This window comes from Miniopterus schreibersii (assembly GCF_964146895.1).
Source record: "Miniopterus schreibersii genome assembly, chromosome: 7".
NCBI lineage: Eukaryota > Metazoa > Chordata > Mammalia > Chiroptera > Miniopteridae > Miniopterus > Miniopterus schreibersii.
The window spans coordinates 82,642,417-82,664,043 of NC_138108.1; the positions used below are offsets into that span (position 1 = coordinate 82,642,417).

General features: G+C 47.3%; 1 protein-coding gene across 1 annotated transcript in view; it reads right to left on the reverse strand.

Moving 5' to 3' along the window:
* Positions 1-18,474, reverse strand: part of ERCC3 (ERCC excision repair 3, TFIIH core complex helicase subunit) — a 31,093-nt gene extending 12,619 nt beyond the window's left edge. The window contains exons 1-10 of the mRNA XM_081141975.1: positions 18,267-18,474; positions 17,874-18,079; positions 16,898-17,134; positions 14,933-14,982; positions 14,508-14,643; positions 14,169-14,333; positions 13,545-13,749; positions 12,052-12,366; positions 4,779-4,963; positions 2,907-3,109 (exon numbers count right to left, since the gene is read on the reverse strand). Coding sequence (XP_080998101.1) covers positions 2,907-3,109; positions 4,779-4,963; positions 12,052-12,366; positions 13,545-13,749; positions 14,169-14,333; positions 14,508-14,643; positions 14,933-14,982; positions 16,898-17,134; positions 17,874-18,079; positions 18,267-18,294 — 1,730 coding nt within the window. The 5' untranslated portion in view covers positions 18,295-18,474. The remainder of the gene's footprint in view (positions 1-2,906; positions 3,110-4,778; positions 4,964-12,051; positions 12,367-13,544; positions 13,750-14,168; positions 14,334-14,507; positions 14,644-14,932; positions 14,983-16,897; positions 17,135-17,873; positions 18,080-18,266) is intronic.
* Positions 18,475-21,627: the final 3,153 nt, after the last annotated feature.

Consider the following 21,627-nt stretch of genomic DNA (forward strand, 5'->3'; position numbering starts at 1 on the left):
CTCGTAAACAAGAAAATACAACTAAAGATTCCCAAACATCAGAAGGGATCTGAAGAAGAGGTGAAACAATCAAAACAATAAAACTTGAAGAAAAGAGAGACAGTATAGGAAACAGACGAAAATTTAAAAGCTCTAACACCCCCAGAGAAGACACTATGCATGAAACTGGAACAGTTAGCAATAAAGAACTCTTGAAAATTATCAAACACCTCAACAAAAGGGTTGGCAAAGGAAAAAAAAATAGAAGAAAACTGGAGAAGCTAGAGAACCTGTTCAAAGACCTAACATCCTACCAGCAGGAATTCAAAAAAAACAAAACAGAAAAACAACAGAGAAGGTGAGTTAACAAAGTAAAAAAAAAAAATTCTCAAAACTGAAACATGAGTTTTCATATTAAGAGTCTAATGGCCCTGGCTGGTGTGGCTTAGTGGTTAGAGCATAGGCCCAAGCGCCAAAGGTTCATGGGTTCAATTCCCAGTCAAGGGTACATACCTGGGTTGCAGGTTCAATCCCCAGACCCAGTCGGGGCTCGTGCAGGAGGCAACTGATGTGTATCCCTTACATCAATGTTCCTCTCTCTCTGTCCTTCTCTCCTCCCCCCCCACTCCCTAAAAATCAATAGGAAAAATAGCCTCAGGTGAGGATTAACAAAAAAAGGGTCTAAAGACTGCCCATCACAATGAAAGAAAATGAACACACTAGACATACTGTTCTGAAATCTCAAAAAAAGATCCTAAAAGCTTCCTGAAAGGAGGCCATGGATGACTACAGCAGACGCTGTACAGAGAGGAATCAGGAGGGCACCAGGCTTCCCGGCAGCCACACTGGGAGCCCCAGCAAAACAGCCTTGCCTCTCACACTCGGAGGCCCAGCCAAACTGCTCATCAAGTATAAGGCTGAATATATACATTTGCAAGAAAAGTCCTAAATAATTTTCTTCCTACAACCCTTCTCTCAGGACTCTACTGGAGTATATGCTCCTTCAAAACAAGTAACCAAGAAAGAGGCTTGAGATAAGAGAAAGGGGGGCTCCAACACAGGGAAGAGGCACAGGGAACAACAGGACAATGTCAGAGGGAAGCCCCCAGAGGAGAACCGAGCAGCACCTCTAGGCCTGGAGAGATGACATGCTGGTAGGGACCCCACCAAGGGAAAGAAATTTGAAAAGAACTGAAGTGTCTGACCCTCCTGAGAGGGAGTTTATGGTTGCAGGAAGGGTCTAAAGAGGAGTAATTAAGTGTATTAAAAAAACAAGCAAAATCAATGACAAGGTAATTACTAACTCCAGAAAATACAAATTTTACAAAAAATAATGTAATCATAGGACACTGATGGCTTGAATAATACATATACAGTCAAAATAATGTAATGCTGAATACTAACTTAACCCCAAACATACTGGGAGGATGGGGGCAGGGGCAGTTTATGCAAGAGTGCTAAATCCTAAACTCCCTTATTAGGAAGTTAACAGGCAACTTCTACAGTTAGTAATCAAGAAATTGCTATATAAATTATTACTCAGAAACATGAAGGGAGATAGAGGAAAAAACTGAAGTGGTTGCCTTTAGGGAACAAGAATTGTGGGTGGGAACACCAACACAGGAGCTGCGGTTTTTCACAACGATCTATGTTACCCTGATGAAAAGTAAAATCTTTTCTGCTCGGCCGGGCATGGCTCAGCAGTTGAAGATCGACCTAGGATCCAGGCAATCAGGGTTCAATTCCCGGTCAGGGCACATGCCCGGGTTGCGGGCTCCATCCCCAGCAGGGGCATGTGGGAGGCAGCCAATCAATGACTCATCACTGATGCTTCTCTCTCTCCCTCCCTCCCTCTCTCCCTCTCTCCCTTTCCTTTTCTCACTCTGAAATCAACAAAAATATATTTAAAAATAAATATTTTCTAAATTAAAAAAAGGTACAAGTTTAGATTTTTTTTTTTTTTTTAATCCTAACCAGAGGATATTTCTTCCATTGCTTTTCAGAAACAGAGAGAGAGAGAGAGAGGGAGAGAAACATCAATGTGAGAGAGACACATCGATTGTTTGCCACCCGCCTGCACCCCGACTGGGACTGAGCCTGCAACAGAGAGGTACATGCCCTTAGCCGGAATCGAACCTGGGACGCTTCAGTCTGCGGGCCAACACTCTAACCACTCAGTCAAATTGGCCAGGGCCAATTTTAGATATTTAAGAAGCTTAATCTTTCTGTGTCTCAGCATAGTCATCTATAATAAACGGGAACAACGCAATGACTTTGCATGGCTAAGGTGAGGATTAAACCGCACTTGCTAAACAGAAGTTGGTCTGCATGCACACCACCCCTCAAACAGAATGAGGCCTGTCTGCAGAAGGGCCTTACCTTCTGCTACACTCACAAGCATGCAACGTCCTGCATCACTGCCGCAGGAGCACAGTCCTCTTCCTCCTTACAGGGCATTTACAACAGCCAGGCTTAAACACAGGCATGTGTGTGGGGCTGTAGGTTCGTGAGGACTCTGGTGTTTCCTAAGAAGCTTTCTCAATGGCAGGCCGTACTTGGGATGCTGGCCCAGTCTGCCTTGCCTCCCTGGTCCCTGGCCCATACAGTCCAACCTCATCACAACCCGCAGTGCTCACTCGGCCTGAAACTCCCAATGTGCCCCATCTTTGGAGCCCAGCTCCAAAGCTGCATGACTTCAGTGCCTGTTCCCTGGGCTCAGAGTGACCAAGCTCCTTTTTCTATACACTCTAACCTCTGACTCCAACTACCTGCTCCTCTGTCTTGCCTGGTTCCTGGGACTGGGGCCACAGAACCAGACCTCTGGATCCTAGAAGTTCCTGAAAGCTTCAAGAAAGAACTGGTGCCTCTGCACTCTCACAAAGGAAAGATAAACTGGCTTAAGAGGGACCTTCAACTTTTCTACTCACTTGTTCAGCCGAATGGCATACTCCTTCAGGGCAAACACGTTATCGGCAAAGACAATAATCTTGTCGTTCCTCCTTTCATGAAACTTGATCAGGAACTGGCAAGCTCTGAACTTGTTGGGGTTCATTGTGTACAGCAAGATCCGTTTCTTGGTTTTGATAGCCACATACTCCCTATAAAACTCAGGTGACATCGGGCACCACACCTGTGACACAACAGCAATCGCGTCAGTGGAGGAGGTGGAGCAACCTCCCGTGCCCTCGACGGTGCTGCCTATACGCTCACTCAGGAACAGTCTGCCTCGTGTGACAGGGACCCTGCCCAGGGCCTTCCGCCCGGCAGAGCCGCTGCCAGTGTCTCTGCCAGAGCACTGCCTTCAAACTTGGATTGTTACCTCACAAAGTAAACATTCCCACACACAAACACAACTTTACGAAACAGTATGTACCCTCAATACATATTATACATTCTGGTAGATTCTTCTCTATCCTGACCATGGCCTGCCAGAGTGATGTCATCACCTACTATAGTGTCACAGTCCAGTGCTTTAGAAAACTCTGACACAAGGGCCCCAGGAAATGAGCACAAAAACATTTACAGCAATGTTGTCATAAATAAGCTCAAATTTATAGCAACAGTAAAGAAATCAGTGGCTAGCTAGGGCGGGAGTAGACAGTGACTGACTGCAAATGTTCACAAGGGAACTTTGGGGGAACGGAAATGTCCTAACACTAGATTGTGGGGATAACTACGGAGCTCTTTACATTAACTAAAACCACAGAAACTATAAATCACAGCATTTACGTACAACAGGTCAATGTTACAGAATGTAAACTAAACTTTGACAAAGCTGTCAAAAACTTTAAAAACTTAGCAACTCAACTGTCTGTCAACACTGGAAAAAAATTTTCTTTTTTACGGCTCTATAATATTCCATTATATGTGGAATTGTAGTTTATTTGTATAATGGATACTACAGAGCAATTCCAAGGGGTGAACTACAGCTACATTCATCATCAAAAAATAATGCATTACGCAAGGAATAAAAATAGAGCAAATGACAGAAATCATTCAAGTATAATAACCTGTTTCTATTTTTAGATATATAGAGACTTTTTAAAAGGTAAGACGAAACCACCTATGTTCAGGAGATTACATATAGGAGGTAAAATAGCCCTAAGACAGTGGTCCTCTGTCGTAGGCAGGGGGAGGGGAGATGCAACTGGAGAGGGTCAGGGCCTCCAAGGTTCTGGCAACTCTGTCTCATAAGATGGGTGGTTATTACAAAGACACAACTAAAGGAAAGGAAACTTCTCAACAGAGCAAGTCTACCTGCACACAGTCCTCACACTCACCTTTACCCAGCAGGCCCCTTTCCACCCTTCATGACAAAGGCCACTCTGCTCTAACCATTGAGCGACAGTCACTTTTAGGTGCCAGAAAGAATTCGTTACTGTTCCTTCTGAGAAGACTTATCTTTCAAGATATATTTTTAACATATACCTGTGCGGGTATTCATGACAGAATAATATTGGGAAAACATATTCTTAGAAATAAAATGATCAAGGCCACAGGTGCCTTCTAGGGGCATCAATACCAATAGGCTTTGGCATCAGTGGTGGCCTGGACGACTACTGGTGCAGGACCACCCCAGTGAAGGGGGTCCCTCCCAGTCTGGATTAGCACTCTCACTTTACCATGCCCCGTGTGCCCTGTCTGTGAAGTGGCAGACCCACCACACAGCTCACAGGTGACTGAAGGGCTGCATGAGGTGGCAGCGCTTTGCTCAGGTCCTGACCTGTGTATCTTCCCAGAGGAATCTACCTGACCCATTCACCTCTCCCCAGAGGCTGTGCAAGGAAGGGAACAGCTACCTCAGCACACTGGACTTTGGCGATGTAGCCGTTGTTCTGCAGTTCCATCCAATTAGCTTCATAGAGCTTGGGCCCAATCAGGAAATTTAAGTCAACAATTTTGTCATCTTCCCGGACGAGAGTTGCGGTCAAACCCAGCTTGCAGTGGGCCTGCACAATGGTGAGCACCCGTCGAAACATCTTGGCTGGGGAAACAATTGGCAGTTCGCTGTCACTTTTGTAAATGCTCAAGTACCACATACAGCCTTGTGACTTCACAATGGCCTGTGACTTAGGTGGACTCGCACGGGTTTCTGGGTCACAGTGTAATTGACACTGCCAGAGCTCTTCAAAAGGATGGACAGGAGAGCAAGAAGGAAAAGCCGACAGGGAGCTCCATGTTAGCAAGTCCAGAATTTTCCACACGACGGTCAAGCAGAAGCACCAGCGGCAATTTGAAAAGGGAGTTACAACCCTTAACATGCCACTGAGCTCCAATTATCAAAGGGATCTGACACCCTGGGACTTGCACCAAGGTTACCACGAAGGTAGTTGGGTGCCTGGGGATCAGAGGAACGAAAGGAGCCAGATCTGCTTGGCTTTCCATCACCTTCCCAGAAACCAAGGAGAGAACAGGGGGCGACGAACTACAGGTACCCTGACCTGCCTCAGGACTCTCCCTACTCCAATTAGCTGGTAAAACAGCAACTTCCTGTGTCTTCCATTCTTTTAAATGTTGCAATTCTTTCTGACTTACCCAATTAAATAAAACACATAAAAGGGTGTGAGATTTTTAAAGACCCAATTTATGGGTTTCCATAGGTTCACCTTTTTAAAATTCTAATAGTTGACCCTTGAACAACACAAGTTTAAATTGTATGTGTCCATAAGAGTCAACAGTACTTTTGATTTGAGGTGGGGAATCCGCGTATGCAGAGGACCAACTTAAGTTACAGAGAGGTTTTTTTTTGGTTTTGTTTTTTTTTTAGAAACAATGACCTGGGAGCATCTATTTTTATTTAATTTTTTTTTTCCCCCACCAAGGGAGCAATTCACCATTTGTGATTTTTTTGTTTTTTTTAATTTTGTTTTTAATATGTTTTTATTGACTTCAGAGAGGATGGGAGAGGGAGAGAGAGACAGAAACATCAATGATGAAAGAGAAACACTGATGGGCTGCCTGCCTCCTGCATACCCCCTACTGGGGATTGAGCCCACAACCCGGGCATGTACCCTGACCAGGAATCACACCTGTGACCTCCTGGTGCAGGGGTCGAAGCTCAACCACTGAGCCACATCAGCCAGGCTATACAGATTTTTGATTCACAAGGACCACTGCCTCTAACCCCCGCGTTGTACAAAGGGTCAACTGTATTCAAGTTAAAATGCTCATCTTACCACAAATAAAGGTAAGGCCATCAATAACACTCTTAGGAATGAGAGGTCAGACTGCACCAAAACATAAACCAAAAACATAATATGAAATAAAAGAAGGCTGTTTAACCCCAAGGAAACAGCCAGGTCTTAGAGTTTCACATACTGCGGCCTAACGTGGATTACACACACATGGAAAACAAACAAAAACCAAGGTCAGGGTTAACCTCCAAAACTCTGCCAGCTCAGGAGAGTAGCAAGGACCTCAGAACAGGTTCCCCACATCAGGACATGGTTGCCATGGCAATGGAGATACCAAGCTAATGTGGGCCCCAAGAGGCAGCAAAGGTATGACCCAGGGATTACCTGTTTCAGGGAAGCTCGAGCTAGACCTGCCTGGGCAATGGGGCCCAAAGCAAGCCTTCCCAGGGCATCTGCTGCGAGTCACATAGCTGTGGACATTCTCATACAGCCACAGCACTGCCACAGGGGGGAACTCACATGCAATGACATGCAAGGCCTGATAAAATTTTACACAGGCACACATGCAGAGCCACCCAGTCAAGATCTCAGTGATTGCAGCGCCCAAAGCCTGCCCTCTGGCCCATCCTGCCAACATTAATCCTCTCACTCAAGGGCACCAGCTCTGGCTTCATTATCAGAGGACTCTGCCTCGTGTTTGAATTTCATATAAATGGAGTCAAGGGACATACTTTTTGTCTGTGGCCTGTTTCACTGCACATTATCTCAGAGTTATTTGACATTTATTGGTTGATTCTTTGATTGTTGGTCCCTCCCACTCTATCTCCAGTCCAAGCACAGTGCCTGCTCCTTGAAGGATTCTCAAGAAATACTCATGAAAATAATGAAATTGGCACAGGGCCACCCATGCAGTAAGCACTTAATATATACAAGAATGTCTTATTAATATAATGAACTCATGGGGCTCCTTTTGGAAGATCTGTAAAAGAACACAACAATCATTAAGAGACTAAGATCAATCAGCCTGCAGGAGAGGCGGAGCTCTGGGAGCTTTGAGTCTTTGCCTGATCTGCTTCTGGACCCAGGCCTTAGAAAAACAGACTGTAGTGTGCATTTTGGTTCTGTCCAAACTCACCCACCCTGAGCAGAGGGAACCACAAACCATGGGTTGCTGATAGCTCCAAACAGGGTACTCATGGACAGCCACAATTGTCTGACACTGACCTGCACCAGAGATGCTCCAAAAAGCCCAAGAGTTCTAGCAGATCTACTTACTATGTAGAAACAAACCCAAAGAAGCCAAAATGGGGAGACAAAAAAGCCCCAAGTGTAAGAACAAGAGAAGTTTCCAGAAAAAGAGCTAAATGAAATTGAGATAAGCAATCTATCAAATATAGAATTTAGAATACAGGTTGCAAGGATGCTCAACAGCATGAAAAACAAAATGGAAACCATGAAAGATGACACAGCACAAATAATACACTAGAAGGAATAAAGAGCGGATTGGAGGACGCTAAGGATCGGATCAGTGAATTAGAAGACGGTAGAAAAAATCACTCAATCAGAGATCCAAAATGAAAACACAATTAAAAAACAGAAGGACGGTTTAATGGAGTTGTGGGATAACATGAATGTACCAATATTCACATTACCAGAGTACCAGAAGGGGAAGAAAGTAAGCAAGGGATAGAGAATTTGTTTCAAGAAATAATGGCAGGAAACTTCCCTAACCTGGTCAAGGAAAAAGTCACACAAGTTCAGAAGGCACAAAGAGTCCCAAGCAAGAAAAATCCAAAGAAACCCACGACCAGACACATCATAATTAAAATGCCAAAAATTCAAGACAAAGAGAGAATATTAAAGGCAGCAAGAGAAAAGCAATCTGTTACTTACAAAGGAGCTCCCACAAGGCTGTCAGTTGACTTCTCATTAGAAACTCTACAAGCCAGAAGGGAATGGCATGAAGTATTCAAGGTAATGCAAAAGAAGGATCTGAAACCAAGACTACTCTATCCAGCAAGGCTATCATTCAAAATAGATGGTGAGATAAAGAGCTTCCTAGACAAAAACAGGCTAAAGAAGTTTATCACCATCAAACCAGCACTGCGAGAAACGTTAAAGGGACTGCTGTAATAAGTAGAAATAGAGAGACCTGTCAGAATGGCTACCATCGACAAATCAACAAATGACAATGCTGGTGAGGGTGTGGAGAAAAGGGAACCCTGGGGTACACTGCTGATGGGAATGCAGACTGGTGCAGCCACCATGGAAAACAGTATGGAGTTTCCTCAAAAAATTAAATATGAAACTGCGATTTGGCCCTGTAATCCCATTTCTAGGAATATATCCTAAGAAACCCGATATACCAATCAGAAAGAATTTATGCACCCCTATGTTCATAGCAGGGCATTTTACAATAACTAAGACCTGGAAACTGCCCAAGTGCCCATCAGTAGATGAGTGGATAAAAAAGCTGTGTGACATTAACACCATGGAATACTATGCAGCTGTAAAAAAACAAGGATCTATTACCCTTTGGGACAGCATGGAGGGAACTGGAGAGTATTATGCTAAGCAAAATAAGCCAGTCAGAGAAAGACAAGTGTAACAGGATCTCACTCGTATGTGGAATCTAATGAACAAAATAAACTGATGAACAAAATAGATCCAGAGACATAGAAGCATGGAACAGACTGAGGGATCTCAGAGGGAAGGCAGGGATGAAGGAGTGGGTGGGGAGAGATTAATCAAAGAACTTATATGCATAAATGCATAACCCATGGACACAAAAAATAGTATGGGGAAGGCCTGGGGATAGGGCGGATTCAATGGCGAGAAAAAAAAGGGGACATCTGTAATACTTTCAACAAAGAAAAATTTTTTTTAAAAAAAAGAAAATCAACAAAAAGCAAAAATAAAACAAAACACAGCAATTTTTACTTTTTGAGATAACTCTCAAAGATTTATCATTCTACCTACTCCAACGTGGTAAATGTTTAACAGTCAAGAAACTTATGCTGATTTGCTAGAATTCCCTTATTTAACATTTGCTCTCTACTATGATGTCAACCTGACCTCGAAACTCTTTGGAGATGTTTGGTTTCACTCTTCTACCCAACCAGAGACAAGGGGATGCAGAGAAGCACCAGAGAGACAGACACACAGGCAAGAGTGAACTGTGGGCACACTGCTCCAGAGCCAATGCCGAGCCTGGCTGCCCCACTCTGGAACCTGGGACACATGTTACAGAAGGACAGCAACATACTGAATATATTCTCAGGCAGAAAAGCCTTGAGCCTTCCTAAGCCTCAAGTGATATGATTATATCATCAATTTGGTCCAATCAGACCAAATACCCACCCTCTTCCAAATTCGTTCTATCCAGTTAGTTTTTAAGTAATCATATAGTAAAACTGACCATTCTCGGGGGGGAGATCAGTTCTAAAAATTTTAACACATGTATAGATTTGTGTACCCACCACCATAATCAGGATACAGATTAATCCATCACCTAAAGACGCCCCCTTGTGCCCTCCCTCTAAGTCACACCCTCTCCTACCCCACCCTGGCACAATGACTGATCTGTCCTCGTCACAGAGTTTGGTTTCAAGGATGTCCCAGCAAAGGCATCACACACTGTGGAACCTCTGAGACAAGCTGCTCAGCAGGCTGCCTGTGATCCGGCCGGGGTGTCACATGCAGCAACAGTGTCCCTTTTCACTAGTGGAGTGTCCGGGACAGACGCACGAGTCTGCCTCTCAGATCGCTCACAGGTGGGCGTGTCACTGTTGCTAGGTTCTGAATATCAGGACTGGAGCTAGAATAAACATCCACACACAGGTGTTATATGAACCTACACTTTCATTTCTCCAGGAGGGGCACTCAAGGGTGGCACTGCTGAGCCACACAGTAACTTCCTAATATACCAGGTTTCTCCACAGTGGCTGCACGTTCTGCACTCCCTCTGGGGACCTGTGGCAGCAGCAGCTGCTCTGTGCTGTCAGTACTGGGTATTTGAGTTTTTTATTTTAGCCACTCTAATAGGTGTGCAGTGGTGTCTCACTGTGCTTTTAGTATGTGTTTCCCTGAGAGCTAATTATGCTGAACTTCTTTTCAAATGCTTATGGGCATCTGTACATTCTCTTTGGTGAAACATCTATTCATACTTTCTATTTTCTAATGTTTTTACCATTGCCTGAATGTCTAACAGGCAATCAAATTAACACATCTCAAGCCTAGCTCCTGATCCGCACTCTCTGACATCTGCTCCCTCTATAGTTTCCCATCTCAATTAATGTCCACTCTATCCTTCCAAGTGTTCAAGTCAGACTTGACAGTCAGCCTCAACTCCTCTTCCTCTCAGCTCCCACATCTAGCCTGTCAGCCTAACCTTCACAACATACCCAGATTAGATCAGCTTTATTCTGACTGGGTCAAGCCTCTCGTTGGGATCCCACAACCTAACCCATTAGCCACTTCTATTCTTGCTTCCTTCAGTCTACTGTCAGCACAGCAGCTAGGGGGGCACTTTCCTAGCCTTGGTCAGATCACGCCACCTTTGCTCAAATCCCTCCAATGGCTTCCCACCCACTCAAGAGGATAAGCCTTACTGTGACCCGTGAGGCCCAACCCTGCCCACCCCTCTCCGACCTCAACTTGACTGCTCTCCTCTATTCCCCTCTAGTCACAGGGCCACCATGCTATTGTCAGGCCACGCCAAGTACCTTCCTGCCTCAGGACTGGCCCCCTGTTCCTTCTACCTGAGAGACCCCTGATCTCTACCTGGCTTCCTGTGAATATCTAGGTATCATCAGGCACCCAGAGGTGCTTGAGGAATTCTCGCTATATAGGAAAAAAGCAGACATTAGAGCAATTTTGACAATATTTTGAATACTCCATGTGAAAATGCCTGATATCATTTCATTAATCATACTCTATGAAATTTATCAAGTTCCTCTTAATTTGTTTTATCAAGAGTGGTTAGCCTGGCCCAGCCAATGTTGCTCAGTGGTTGAGTGTGGAGCCAGGAACCAAGAGGTCACTGGTTGGATTCCTGGTCAGGACACATGCCCAGGTTGCTGGCTCTCAATCCCCAGCAGGAGGCATGCAGGAGGCAGCCAAATGATGTTTCTCTCTTGTTGATGTTTCTCTCTCTTTCTCCCTCTCCTTTCTTCTCTAAAAATCAATGAAAACATTTTATTTTTTTTTAAAAAAGAGAGGTTTGCCTGGAATACTACTCAACAATAAAAGGACACACCATCAATACATGTTACAATGTGGATGGACCACTGAGCCTAGTGAAGGAAGCAAGACACAGGAAGAGACAGATGATTCTGTTCATGTTTCCAGGAAAGACAAGGCCACCGAGACAGAAAGCAGATGAGTGGCTGTGGGGCTGAGTGACCACACTGGCTACAGATGAGCATGAGGAAGGAGTTCAAAACCTGGAGCACGGTGATGGCTGCACAACTCCATAAATTTACTAAAAACCTTGAGTTGTACACTTATAATGAGAGGGTTTTATGATATATAAATCCTATCAATAGAGCTGTTCTTAAAAACAGATTGCCTGCGATGCTAGACATAGGGCTTCTCTAACATATTAAGGACAATACTTCAGTCTTCAAACAGACCAAACAACACTACTGCAAGGATTTTCAGTGCTCCTAGTCATTTTTGCAGGACCATAGGAAATACAGGTTAAGGGTAAGCTGAGCTGCACCAGTAAGATGGAAAAAGAAAGAGTATCGTTTTCTGAAGGACCCTCTGGACCAGCGACTCAGGTCGCTGTGAGTGTGACACCATCCACCCACCTTCACCCCCACATGCTTATGACTTATTTAAAGCTTTACCCAGTAAGTCCCGCCCTCAACCCCACAGCTGGAAATCCACTTCTATCCATGCAATGAGTGGGCAGCCCAGCTCTCATCCTGCTTACCTGGTATGGTGTGGACTTCATCCAGGATCATGAGGCCCCACTCCTGAGTTCTGAGCCACTCCATGACGCGCTCGGCCTCCCAGGACCTTTTGGTGGTGTGGCCCAGCATGGAGTAGGTGCTAATGGCAATGGAGCAGCCTATGGGCTTGTCCTTGGCATCAGAGGTAAAGCGGCAGATCTGGCTGTCGTCAATGGTGGACCACATCTTGAACTGGGCTTTCCACTGCTCCACAGACACAGCTGAATTGCCCAGCACCAGGCAGCGCTTTCTGACAGTGCAGGCAGCTGTCACACCAACCAGGGACTTCCCAGCACCTACAAGGAACCCAAGACCAGGCTGAAATGAAGGACAGAGACAGACGCAAGAGCACAAAAATCTAAGCAAATGATTTTTACTGATCTTCACAGTTGACATTGTGAGGCACTTACTGCTCTGGAGCCTCTGTTTTCTTCTTTATAAAAAGGAGACATACCTAGTTTACACAGAAATGTAAGAAGTAAAAACAAGTGCCAGTGCCTGTTGTAGCATTTTACGTATATCTTGTTTAAATGAGGAAATCTCAAAACAAACCAGAGATAAGAGACACTATTATTGCCATTTTAAACATAGTAAAACTAAAGAAAGCCAGGGCATAACTTGCCCGAAGCCATGGGGAAGCAGTGCTGCTAGGGTAGTGTGCCCAGCACATGTCCTCCAAGGAGAACGCAGTAAAAGAGCTGTTGTGACTACACAACAAACTGGGCCTAGTCAGGAATGCAGCAAGTATGGACACTGCTGGTCAAGACAGAGAACGGGAAAATCCAGGAGCTTCCACGTTTACTACCGTCTACCATCTGAAGATCAAGACAAAAATCAAGCTATTTCTTTAAACAGCAATTCTTCTTTACCAAGAATGGGCATCAAATAACTCATGGAGCTTTAAAAAAAGGACAAGCTGAAAGCACAGGTCCCTCCCCTGGGTGAGTCTGTTGTGATTGCTAGCCATGAAGGAAGCCAGGAGCTAGCATGACTCGGGACAAACGACACCTGACAGGAGTCAAGGGGGCTGCCACTGCCCCTTGTGATGTGCACACCTTAACAAGTGGTCGGGAACAAACCCAGTTTCTGTGCTGGGGAGCCTCCACACAGACAGACCTCACAAACTAACTGCAAGAACAAGAACCCAGCCCCAGCCAGTAAAATAAGACCCCCCCCCACACACATCACTCTCAACCCTCACAATGCTATTTCCCCACACTGCCTGAAATTCAAACACTGCACAGGCGACTTGTTTACCACCTGTCTCCACCTCCCTAGATCAGGAGTGCTGTCTCCACACCACTACATCCCGTGTGGAGGCCAGGGCCCTGTGCACAGCAGCACTCCAATACCTGTCGAGTCCTAAATCAGGGAGTCACCTGACTGTGGCTGTACCCTGGCCAAGGGTGACTTAGAGAGAGGCACACAGGGAGTGGGAGGCAGCCTGGGCATATTCCTATTTAGTACCACTCACCACAAGGAAGCACAATGACCCCTGAACGTGCACGCCCATTCCCAAACATCTTCCGCAGGCTCTTCTCCTGATACGGCCTAAGGACAGCTGTGGGCTTCAGGTCAATGTTGATGTCAGGGTTAACAGAGTCGTTCCGGAAGTCATATTCCGCCAAGAGCGGGTACTCGAGGTGGATGCAGCGTTTCTGAAGCTCCTCGATCATCTCCTGGGGAGTGAGCACATGAAGCACTTAGAGCCTTACTCCAAAGTGTGTGCATGAGGAGCACATACCCTAAGGGCCTTGTGGTCAAAAGAACAGCAGTTTATCTAGACTCTTGCAACTTCAGATCTTGCTTAGTAACAGCTTGGCTAAAACATGGAAAAGGAACCCAAATGAAGGACAGACAAAATGAATCCAACCAGCCACCAGAAACGCCCCTCTGCGCCACTCCTCTGTGAAGCTGACCACAGCCTGAGGAGTGGGACATGCAGACCGAACTCCAGTAGGAGGGTGGACACTGCAGCCCAGACAGCAGGGAGGAGGTGGGCATTCCTCCTCTCTCAGACTACAGAAAGAGTCCGTGCAGGGCCGGGCTAGCCGAGGACACCACCGAGAGGAGGAGCCAGGGGGGGCTCGTCGCTAACCTGCTTGACTTCAAAAGACACTGTCTGTGTCTCCTCTTCCTCCTCTTCATCTCTGTCCATCTGCTCATAAAAGTCAAACAGGTCCGTGGGGATGTCAGATTTACCCTGCGGATCTGCCACCCGGGAGGTGGAGGGCCCACCACTGCCCTCAGCAGTCTTCGCAATCTGTAAGAGAAAGACAGGGTCCACATTTGCCTGCAACATTTAACCCCAATGTTACCAAGCAAGACCTAAAGCTGAAAAAAAATTGCATGGTCACTGGGTTGCAAATGCTGAACTAGAAGCATGAGAGCTGCAATCCTAATGCCCCAGCCCCAGGGGAACCAAACGCTCACGCACAGCAGATCTGCTTGTGAAGGTCTCTGTGATGAGCTCAGTCACCTCCCCCTCAGAGCTCCTCAGGCGGCACTCCCGAATCACTGGGTCCTGGAGAAGATGCTGGATAACATCGGGGTGGGAGCTCTCAACAAAGTACCTACGAGGAAGCATGTGCACACTGACCAGCACACCCCTTTCAGAAGGTTCTACTGCACAATTACAGTCTGGAGACAGTGGCCTGATGCCTCTCTCCACTTCCTCACTGCCCCATGACCCTCTGCAAATCTGAGCTGTGAGCTACTGGCTATGATATAACATATGAGGGTTGTGGGCAAAACCATACTTTGAAGATAAATAAGCTGGTATCTCAGCCCTGCCTCCACTGCTTGGGGGAACGTGGTAGCTAGTGGAAGTGCCTTCGACATATCAGTCACAGAATCCCTTACCTGTTGTGCTTCAGGACCAACTTGACTTTCCCATAACTGACAGTACACAACTGCAAGAAGTGAAAACCAAACAGGCAAAGTTAGCAGCATGCAGCGCACTCAGACACATCCACTATGGGGCTTGTCCTACCACCTACCACTGAGGGGAAGAACTCCTGTTAGTGCAGAAAAACTCAATGGCAACCCTAACAGGTCAGAGCTGCCTCAATCGAGCTTTTCCTATTAGCCTCTTCTTTTTGAAAGCAAAACCTTCCTCTCGACTGGCTAATTTTTATGCATATCGCGTAATAGAACATGGCTTAAAACCTTTATTTCCCTTTCTTCTCCATTCCCACGGGCCCCATTCTAATCCATAGGTCCATCCTGCCAAATCAGTATTACTCCAGCTCCCAGCACAAAGCTGGCCAGTGAGTGTGCTCGGTAATTGTCTGCTGTGTAAATTAAATGCAAAGCCTCCTAGCCTCCTCACCAATGTCCCTATTCCCCCAACTAACATGTAAGCCTCTTATGGCAGAGACTACAACACACATCCTCCCAGGTTCCCAGCAGTCTCCACGGTGGAATGCAGCAGAGGCCATGTGGTGCCCACGAAAAGCCACCCCAAACCCAGGGCTGCTCCTGCCTCCACTGCTGCCCTTCTGGATCCACCACTGCACTCTGCCAATACCCACATTCCTGCAGGCAGCTCCCAGCCAAGACTTAGTACAGCAGGGTGCTAATGTGGGCTCATTCCAGCAAGGTGCAAGCCCTTTTCCCTGGGCAGCCTTCCATATCATTCAAGAAGAGAACTCTCCCCAGGGTCCCTGCCAGCTTCTCGGAGCTCGGATGCATTACTGTACTGGAGGCCTACAGCACTCCTCTTCTGTCACTCAGATTAGGCTCTGAACCCAACTTCCTTTAGATCAGCAGAGGGCAACAAAAGCCACTGTCCATCTCTCCTGAAAGGCATTCACATATCTCACAGAACAAACCCAAGCATGTTCAGCTACCCTTCACATGGAACTCTACCCACTTCACCATTTGTGTTCCTTTTCAACTTCCCTAATAAAATTTGTTGACTATTGTCTGGTGCAGATATTCAACCTTAGATGGAGGTTCCCATCTGTATTAGACTACGTGAGCTGTTACGTAGAACAACATAGACTGGGTGGTTTAACAACAGAAACTTATTTCTAGAAGTCCACAGTAAAAGGGCCAGTGACTCCGTTTCTAGTGAATGTTCTTCTGGATAGCAGAGGGCTACTTTCTTGCTGTGTGCTTACATAACCTCTCCTTGTGTACATGCAAAGAGAGAGAAAGAGAGCACACAAGTCTTCTGATGTCTCTTCTTATAAGGACACTCTTATGACCTCATTTAACCTTAATTACTTCCTTACTCCAAATACACCGCATTAGTGGTTAGGGCTTCAAGATATTAATTTTGGAGGGTGCACAATTCAGTCCATACACCACTAACTTTGGGCTGCATTCCTAAATAACCCTGGCCAGTATGCATACCCACTCGTGGGAAGTGTGGCCTCAGCAAGAACACATGCTGGCCCCAAAGGAGTAGTTGCTGGAGTAATCAGTTGTTTTGCTCCCCACACTAGATCTGAGTAACATTCTTTCTTTTCTTTTTTAATCCTCACCTGAGGCTATGGTTTTATTGATTTTAGAAAGAGGGGACGAGAGGAAGAAAGAGAGAGAAACAGAGCGAGAGCGAGTGAGCAAGCAAGCGAGAAACATCCACTGGTTGCCTCCCACATGCACCCCAACCAGAGATCAAATCTGCAGCCTAGGTATGTGCCCTGACTGGGAATCGAACCCACAACCTTTTGGTACATGGAACAATGCTCAACAAACTGAGCCACCTGGCAAGGGCTGAATGGCATTTTCTTGATTGTTGCCACAGTAACAATATGTCGCACCTGTCCCCACTATTACTACATGAAGGAGGGCAAAGTGCCAGCCTTTGCCCCCACTTGCCTTAATGAACTGAGTAATTCCATCGGGGACTCCCGTCTTGCTAAGCTTCCTGAGGTACTCAGTGATATCACTGGTTTGCAGCCCAACACTGACAGCTGCATACAAGGAGTAGGCAGTCAGCTTGTACTCGTGCACGTGGGTTGGTCGGCACACTGGCTCCGCAATAGCCACCAGGAAGTCTTGAGCATACTTGTAAACTGGAGAGAAGGCTTCTAAGAAAATGTGGCCATCAGGAGCCTGAGAAACACCAACAGGACACAGACAAGAAAACTAATGAGTTTCAAAGACTATTAGACTCTTTTCCGTATCATTATCTATAAAAGATAAGCGGTCCAAAAAGTGATCTTTAACCTACCAACACCAGGGATATTTTTGTCAGCACTCCAGACAACTGTGGGCCTTTGATCAGATACAAGGAGTGGCGAGAACAGAAGAGTTTACAAAATAGTAGCTGCCTCCTATTATTCTTCACAGGAAAACTCACCTTACTAGCTACTCTCAAGTTACCTTTTGGCGAGAATCCAAAAATACAACATTACTTCACCTTGAGCAAAAAAGCCGCCTAGCAAATATGTTTTCCATTAACTTTTACAAGTGAGGAATTAAAATGTCACTAGCAAACATCATTTATTCGGTAGATAAAAGTATTCCCGAATCTGTGGTAGAGCTGCAAAGCGGGGCGACAGGAGGGCTTAGAGATGAAGGAAGCCCGGTCCAGCGGGCACGGGCGCTCCGGCCCCGGCCGCCCCCGCCCCCGGCCGCCCCCGCCCCCGGCTGCCCCCCGCCGCGGCTCCGGCCCCGGCCGCCCCCGCCCCCGGCCGCCCCCGCCCCCGGCCGCCCCCGCCGCGGCTCCGCCCCCGGCCGCCCCCGCCCCCGGCCGCCCCCGCCCCCGGCCGCCCCCGCCCCCGGCCGCCCCCGCCCCCGGCCGCCCCCCGCCGCGGCCCCGGCCCCGGCCGCCCCGCCCGAGCGCGCTCACCACCCAGAGCGGCCGCGAGAGGTGGTCGTCCTTCAGCGGCATCTGCGGCCGGTAGTCCTTGGCGCCGTACTCGTCCAGCCTCGCGCTGGCCTCGTCCACCTGCTTCCCCGCGGCCGAGGGCACCGCCTCCTGCGGGTCGCCCCCGGGGCCGTCGTCCTCCTCCTCCTCATCGTCCTCGCAGTGCCGCTTCTTGGCCTTCTTCTTGTCTGCAGGGCGAGCACAGCCGTGAGCCGGCCCGAGCGCCCCCCGCCCGCCCGGCCCCGCGGCCCGCGCGCTCCCGCCGCGAGGGGGGCGCGGCGAGGGGTCCGCGGCGGCGCCCCCGGGCTCTGCCCACCCGCCCAGGACCGCCCCCGCCGGGCCCGGGTTCGACCGCCCCGCCGGCCGCTCGCGCACCGCGGTCAGCCCGGTCCCGCTTGCCCATGGCGCACAGACAGAGACTCGCGCGGCCTCCCGCCGGCTGCTCGCGGCACTTCCGGTTCACCCCGGAAGCTTTCGGCGACTGCACAGGAAGTCCCGCCGCAGGGCCGCGGGGAGGGGGCCTCGTCCCGTCTTCCGGCGGTGCCTCCGCGCCGCCTGAGCGCCGGGGTGCGGGCGGGTGGCCGGCGCTCTGGTGCAGGGGGAGCCGGGGCGGCGCAGTCGAGCGGGGCCCAGCGGCCGGCCGGCGCGGCGGCCCCGGGAGCCGCCTCCCAGGTGGGGCCACTGGGCGGAGGAGCTGAAGACGGCGCGCCCGTCCCGCGTGAGCGGGGGAGGAGGGGCGCGCCCAGCCCGCAGCGCGGGGGCCGCGGGAAAGGAAACGGCGCCGAACAGCGCAGCTGCGGCCGGGCGGGGCTGCGGGGCGGGCGCTGCGGGGCGGGGGCTGCGGGGCGGGCGCTGCGGGGCGGGCTCTGCGGGGCGGGCTCTGCGGGCTCCGTGGCCGTCTGCAGCCTGAGCTGCGGGGGAGACAGCCTCCGCGCCCGGGGGAAGGGCGCGCCTGCCGAGCCCGGCGCTTTCACGAGGCGAATCCGCTTTCCGGCCCGCCCGGCCGTCGTCCCCGGACAGCCCCAAGTCCTCCGTGTGACCGCCCGGAGGCGCTGCCCCGCGCGTCGGGAGGCCCAGCCCCGCTGGGTGAAGCTGGACTCCGGGCGCCCAGGACGCGGCGGCCCGCGGCGGGGCGGGGGCGGGGCCTCAGCGCGGGCTTCCCCTGAAGCGGGGCCTGCGGGAGAAGCCCCTGTGTAGAAATGACTGCTCGGTTCTTAGTGTTTTGTTTTATTAAATTGAGCTCAGTTGATCGCCAGAAGCCCTGTCTAGTAGGTATCTTCTTTCTCAAGGTCCACAACAGGTTTGGCAGTTCAGAGTATGGACCAAAATGGCGCTCTGTAATGAATCTGACAAGTCCAGTGAGGAAAAGGAAGTTCACAGGGTGATCTGATTACAAACTCCTACAGATAATCAGAAAACAATAAAATGGCAATAACTACATACCTATCAATAATTATGTCGAGTGTAAATGTACTAAATGCTTTAATCAAAAGACGGATAAAGATGTGGTACAAGTACACAATGAAATATTACTCACAAAAATAATGACATCTTACCGTTTATGATAATATGGATGGACCTAACGATATGCTAAGTGAAATAAGTCAGAGAAAAACAGATACCATGTGATTTTACTTATATGTGGAATCCAAAAAACAAACAATACATGTGATGCATCACATAAATTGAAAGACAAGAATCACATGATCATGTCAATTGATGCAGGAAAAGCATTTGACAAAATCCAACAGCCGTTTTAGATAAAAACTCTCAGCAAAATGGGAATAGAGGGATCACACCTCAACATAATAAAGGCCAAATATGACAGACCTACAGCCAACATCATACTCAGTGGACAAAAACTAAAACCATTTCCCCTAAGAACAGGAACAAGACAGGGGTGTCCACTTTCACCCTCTTATTCAACATAGTACTGGAAGTGCTCGCCATAGCCATTAGACGGGAAGAAAACATAAAAGGTATCCAAATTGGAAAGGAGGAAGGAAAATTATAATTATTTGCAAATGACATGATATTGTACATAGAAAATCCTAAAGACTCCACCAAAAAGCTACTAGATTTAATAAATGAATTCAGCAAGGTAGCAAGATACAAAATTAACACCCCAAAATAGATGGCATTTTTATACACCAATAATGAATTCTCAGAAAGAAACTAAAAAATCAGTATCATTTACCATTGCAACAAAAAATTAAGATACTTAGGAAGAAACTTAACCAAGGAAGTAAAAGTCCTGTACTCAGAAAACTATAGGACACTGCAAAGAGGTAGAGGAAGATATAAACAAGTGGAAGAATATACCGTGTTCATAGGTTGGAAGAATTAACATCCATTAAATTGTCCATACTACCCAAAGCAGTCTATAAATGCAATGCAATCCCTATTAAATTACCAACAGCATATTTCACAGACCTAGAAAAAACATTCCAAAAATGTGTATGGAACTAAAAAAGACCCAGAATGGCCACAGCAATCTTGAGAAAGAAGAACAAAGTTGGAGGGATCACAATACCAGGTATCAAGTGATATTACAAAGCCACTGTAATCAAAACAACTTGGTACTGGCACAAGAACAGACATAGATCAGTGGAACAGAACAGAGAACATAGAAATTGACCCAAGCCATTATGCTCAATATTTGACAAAGGAGGTAAGGGCATACAATGGAGTAAAGACAGTCTCTTCAATAAATGGTGCTGGGAAAATTGGGCAGGTACATGCAAAAAGATTAAAGTAGACCACCAACTTGCACCATGCATAAGAATAAACTCAAAATGGATAAAAGACTTAAATGTAAATAGTAAAACTATAAAAACCCTAGAAGAAACCATAGGCAGCAAAATCTCAGACATCTCTCATAACAGTATATTTGCCGATACATCTCCTAGGGCAAGAGTAACAAGAAAACAAACAAATGGGACTACATCAAAATAAAAAGCTTCTGTATAGCAAAAGAAATCAACGAAAACGAAAAGGGAGCCCGCTATATGGGAGAACGTATTTGCCAATGACATATCTGATAAAGAGTTAATATCCAAAATATATAAGAAACTCATACAACCTAACAAAAGGAAGGCAAACAACCCAATTAAAAAATGGACAGAGGACCTGAATAGACACTTCTCCAAACTGGACATATAGTTGGCCAAGAGACATGAAAAAATGCTCAAAGTCTCTAATCATCAGAGATGCAAATTAAAACCACAGTGAGGTGTCACCTCACACCTGTCAGAATGGCTACCATCAACAAATCAACAAACGACATGTGCTGGTGAGGGTGTGGGGACAGGGGAACCTGGTGCACTGCTGGTGGGAATGCAGACTGGGGCAGCCACTGTGGAAAACAGTGTGGAGTTTCATCAAAAACTAAAAATGGAGCTGCCATTTGACTAAGTGATCCCACTTCTAGGAATATATCCTAAGAATCCTGAAACATTCATCAGAAAGAATCTATGCACCCCGATGTTCCTAGCAGCACAATTTACAATAGCTAAGATTTAGAAACAGCCCAAGTGCCCATCAGTAGATGAGTGGATAAAAAGCTGTGGTACATTTACCCCATGGAATACTATGCAGCTGTAAAAAAGTATGATCTCTTACCCTTTGAGACAGCATGGAGGGACCTAGAGAGTATTATGCTAAGCAAAATAAGTCAAGAAAGGCAAGTATTACATGATCTCACTTATATGTGGAATTCAGTGAACAAAATAAACTG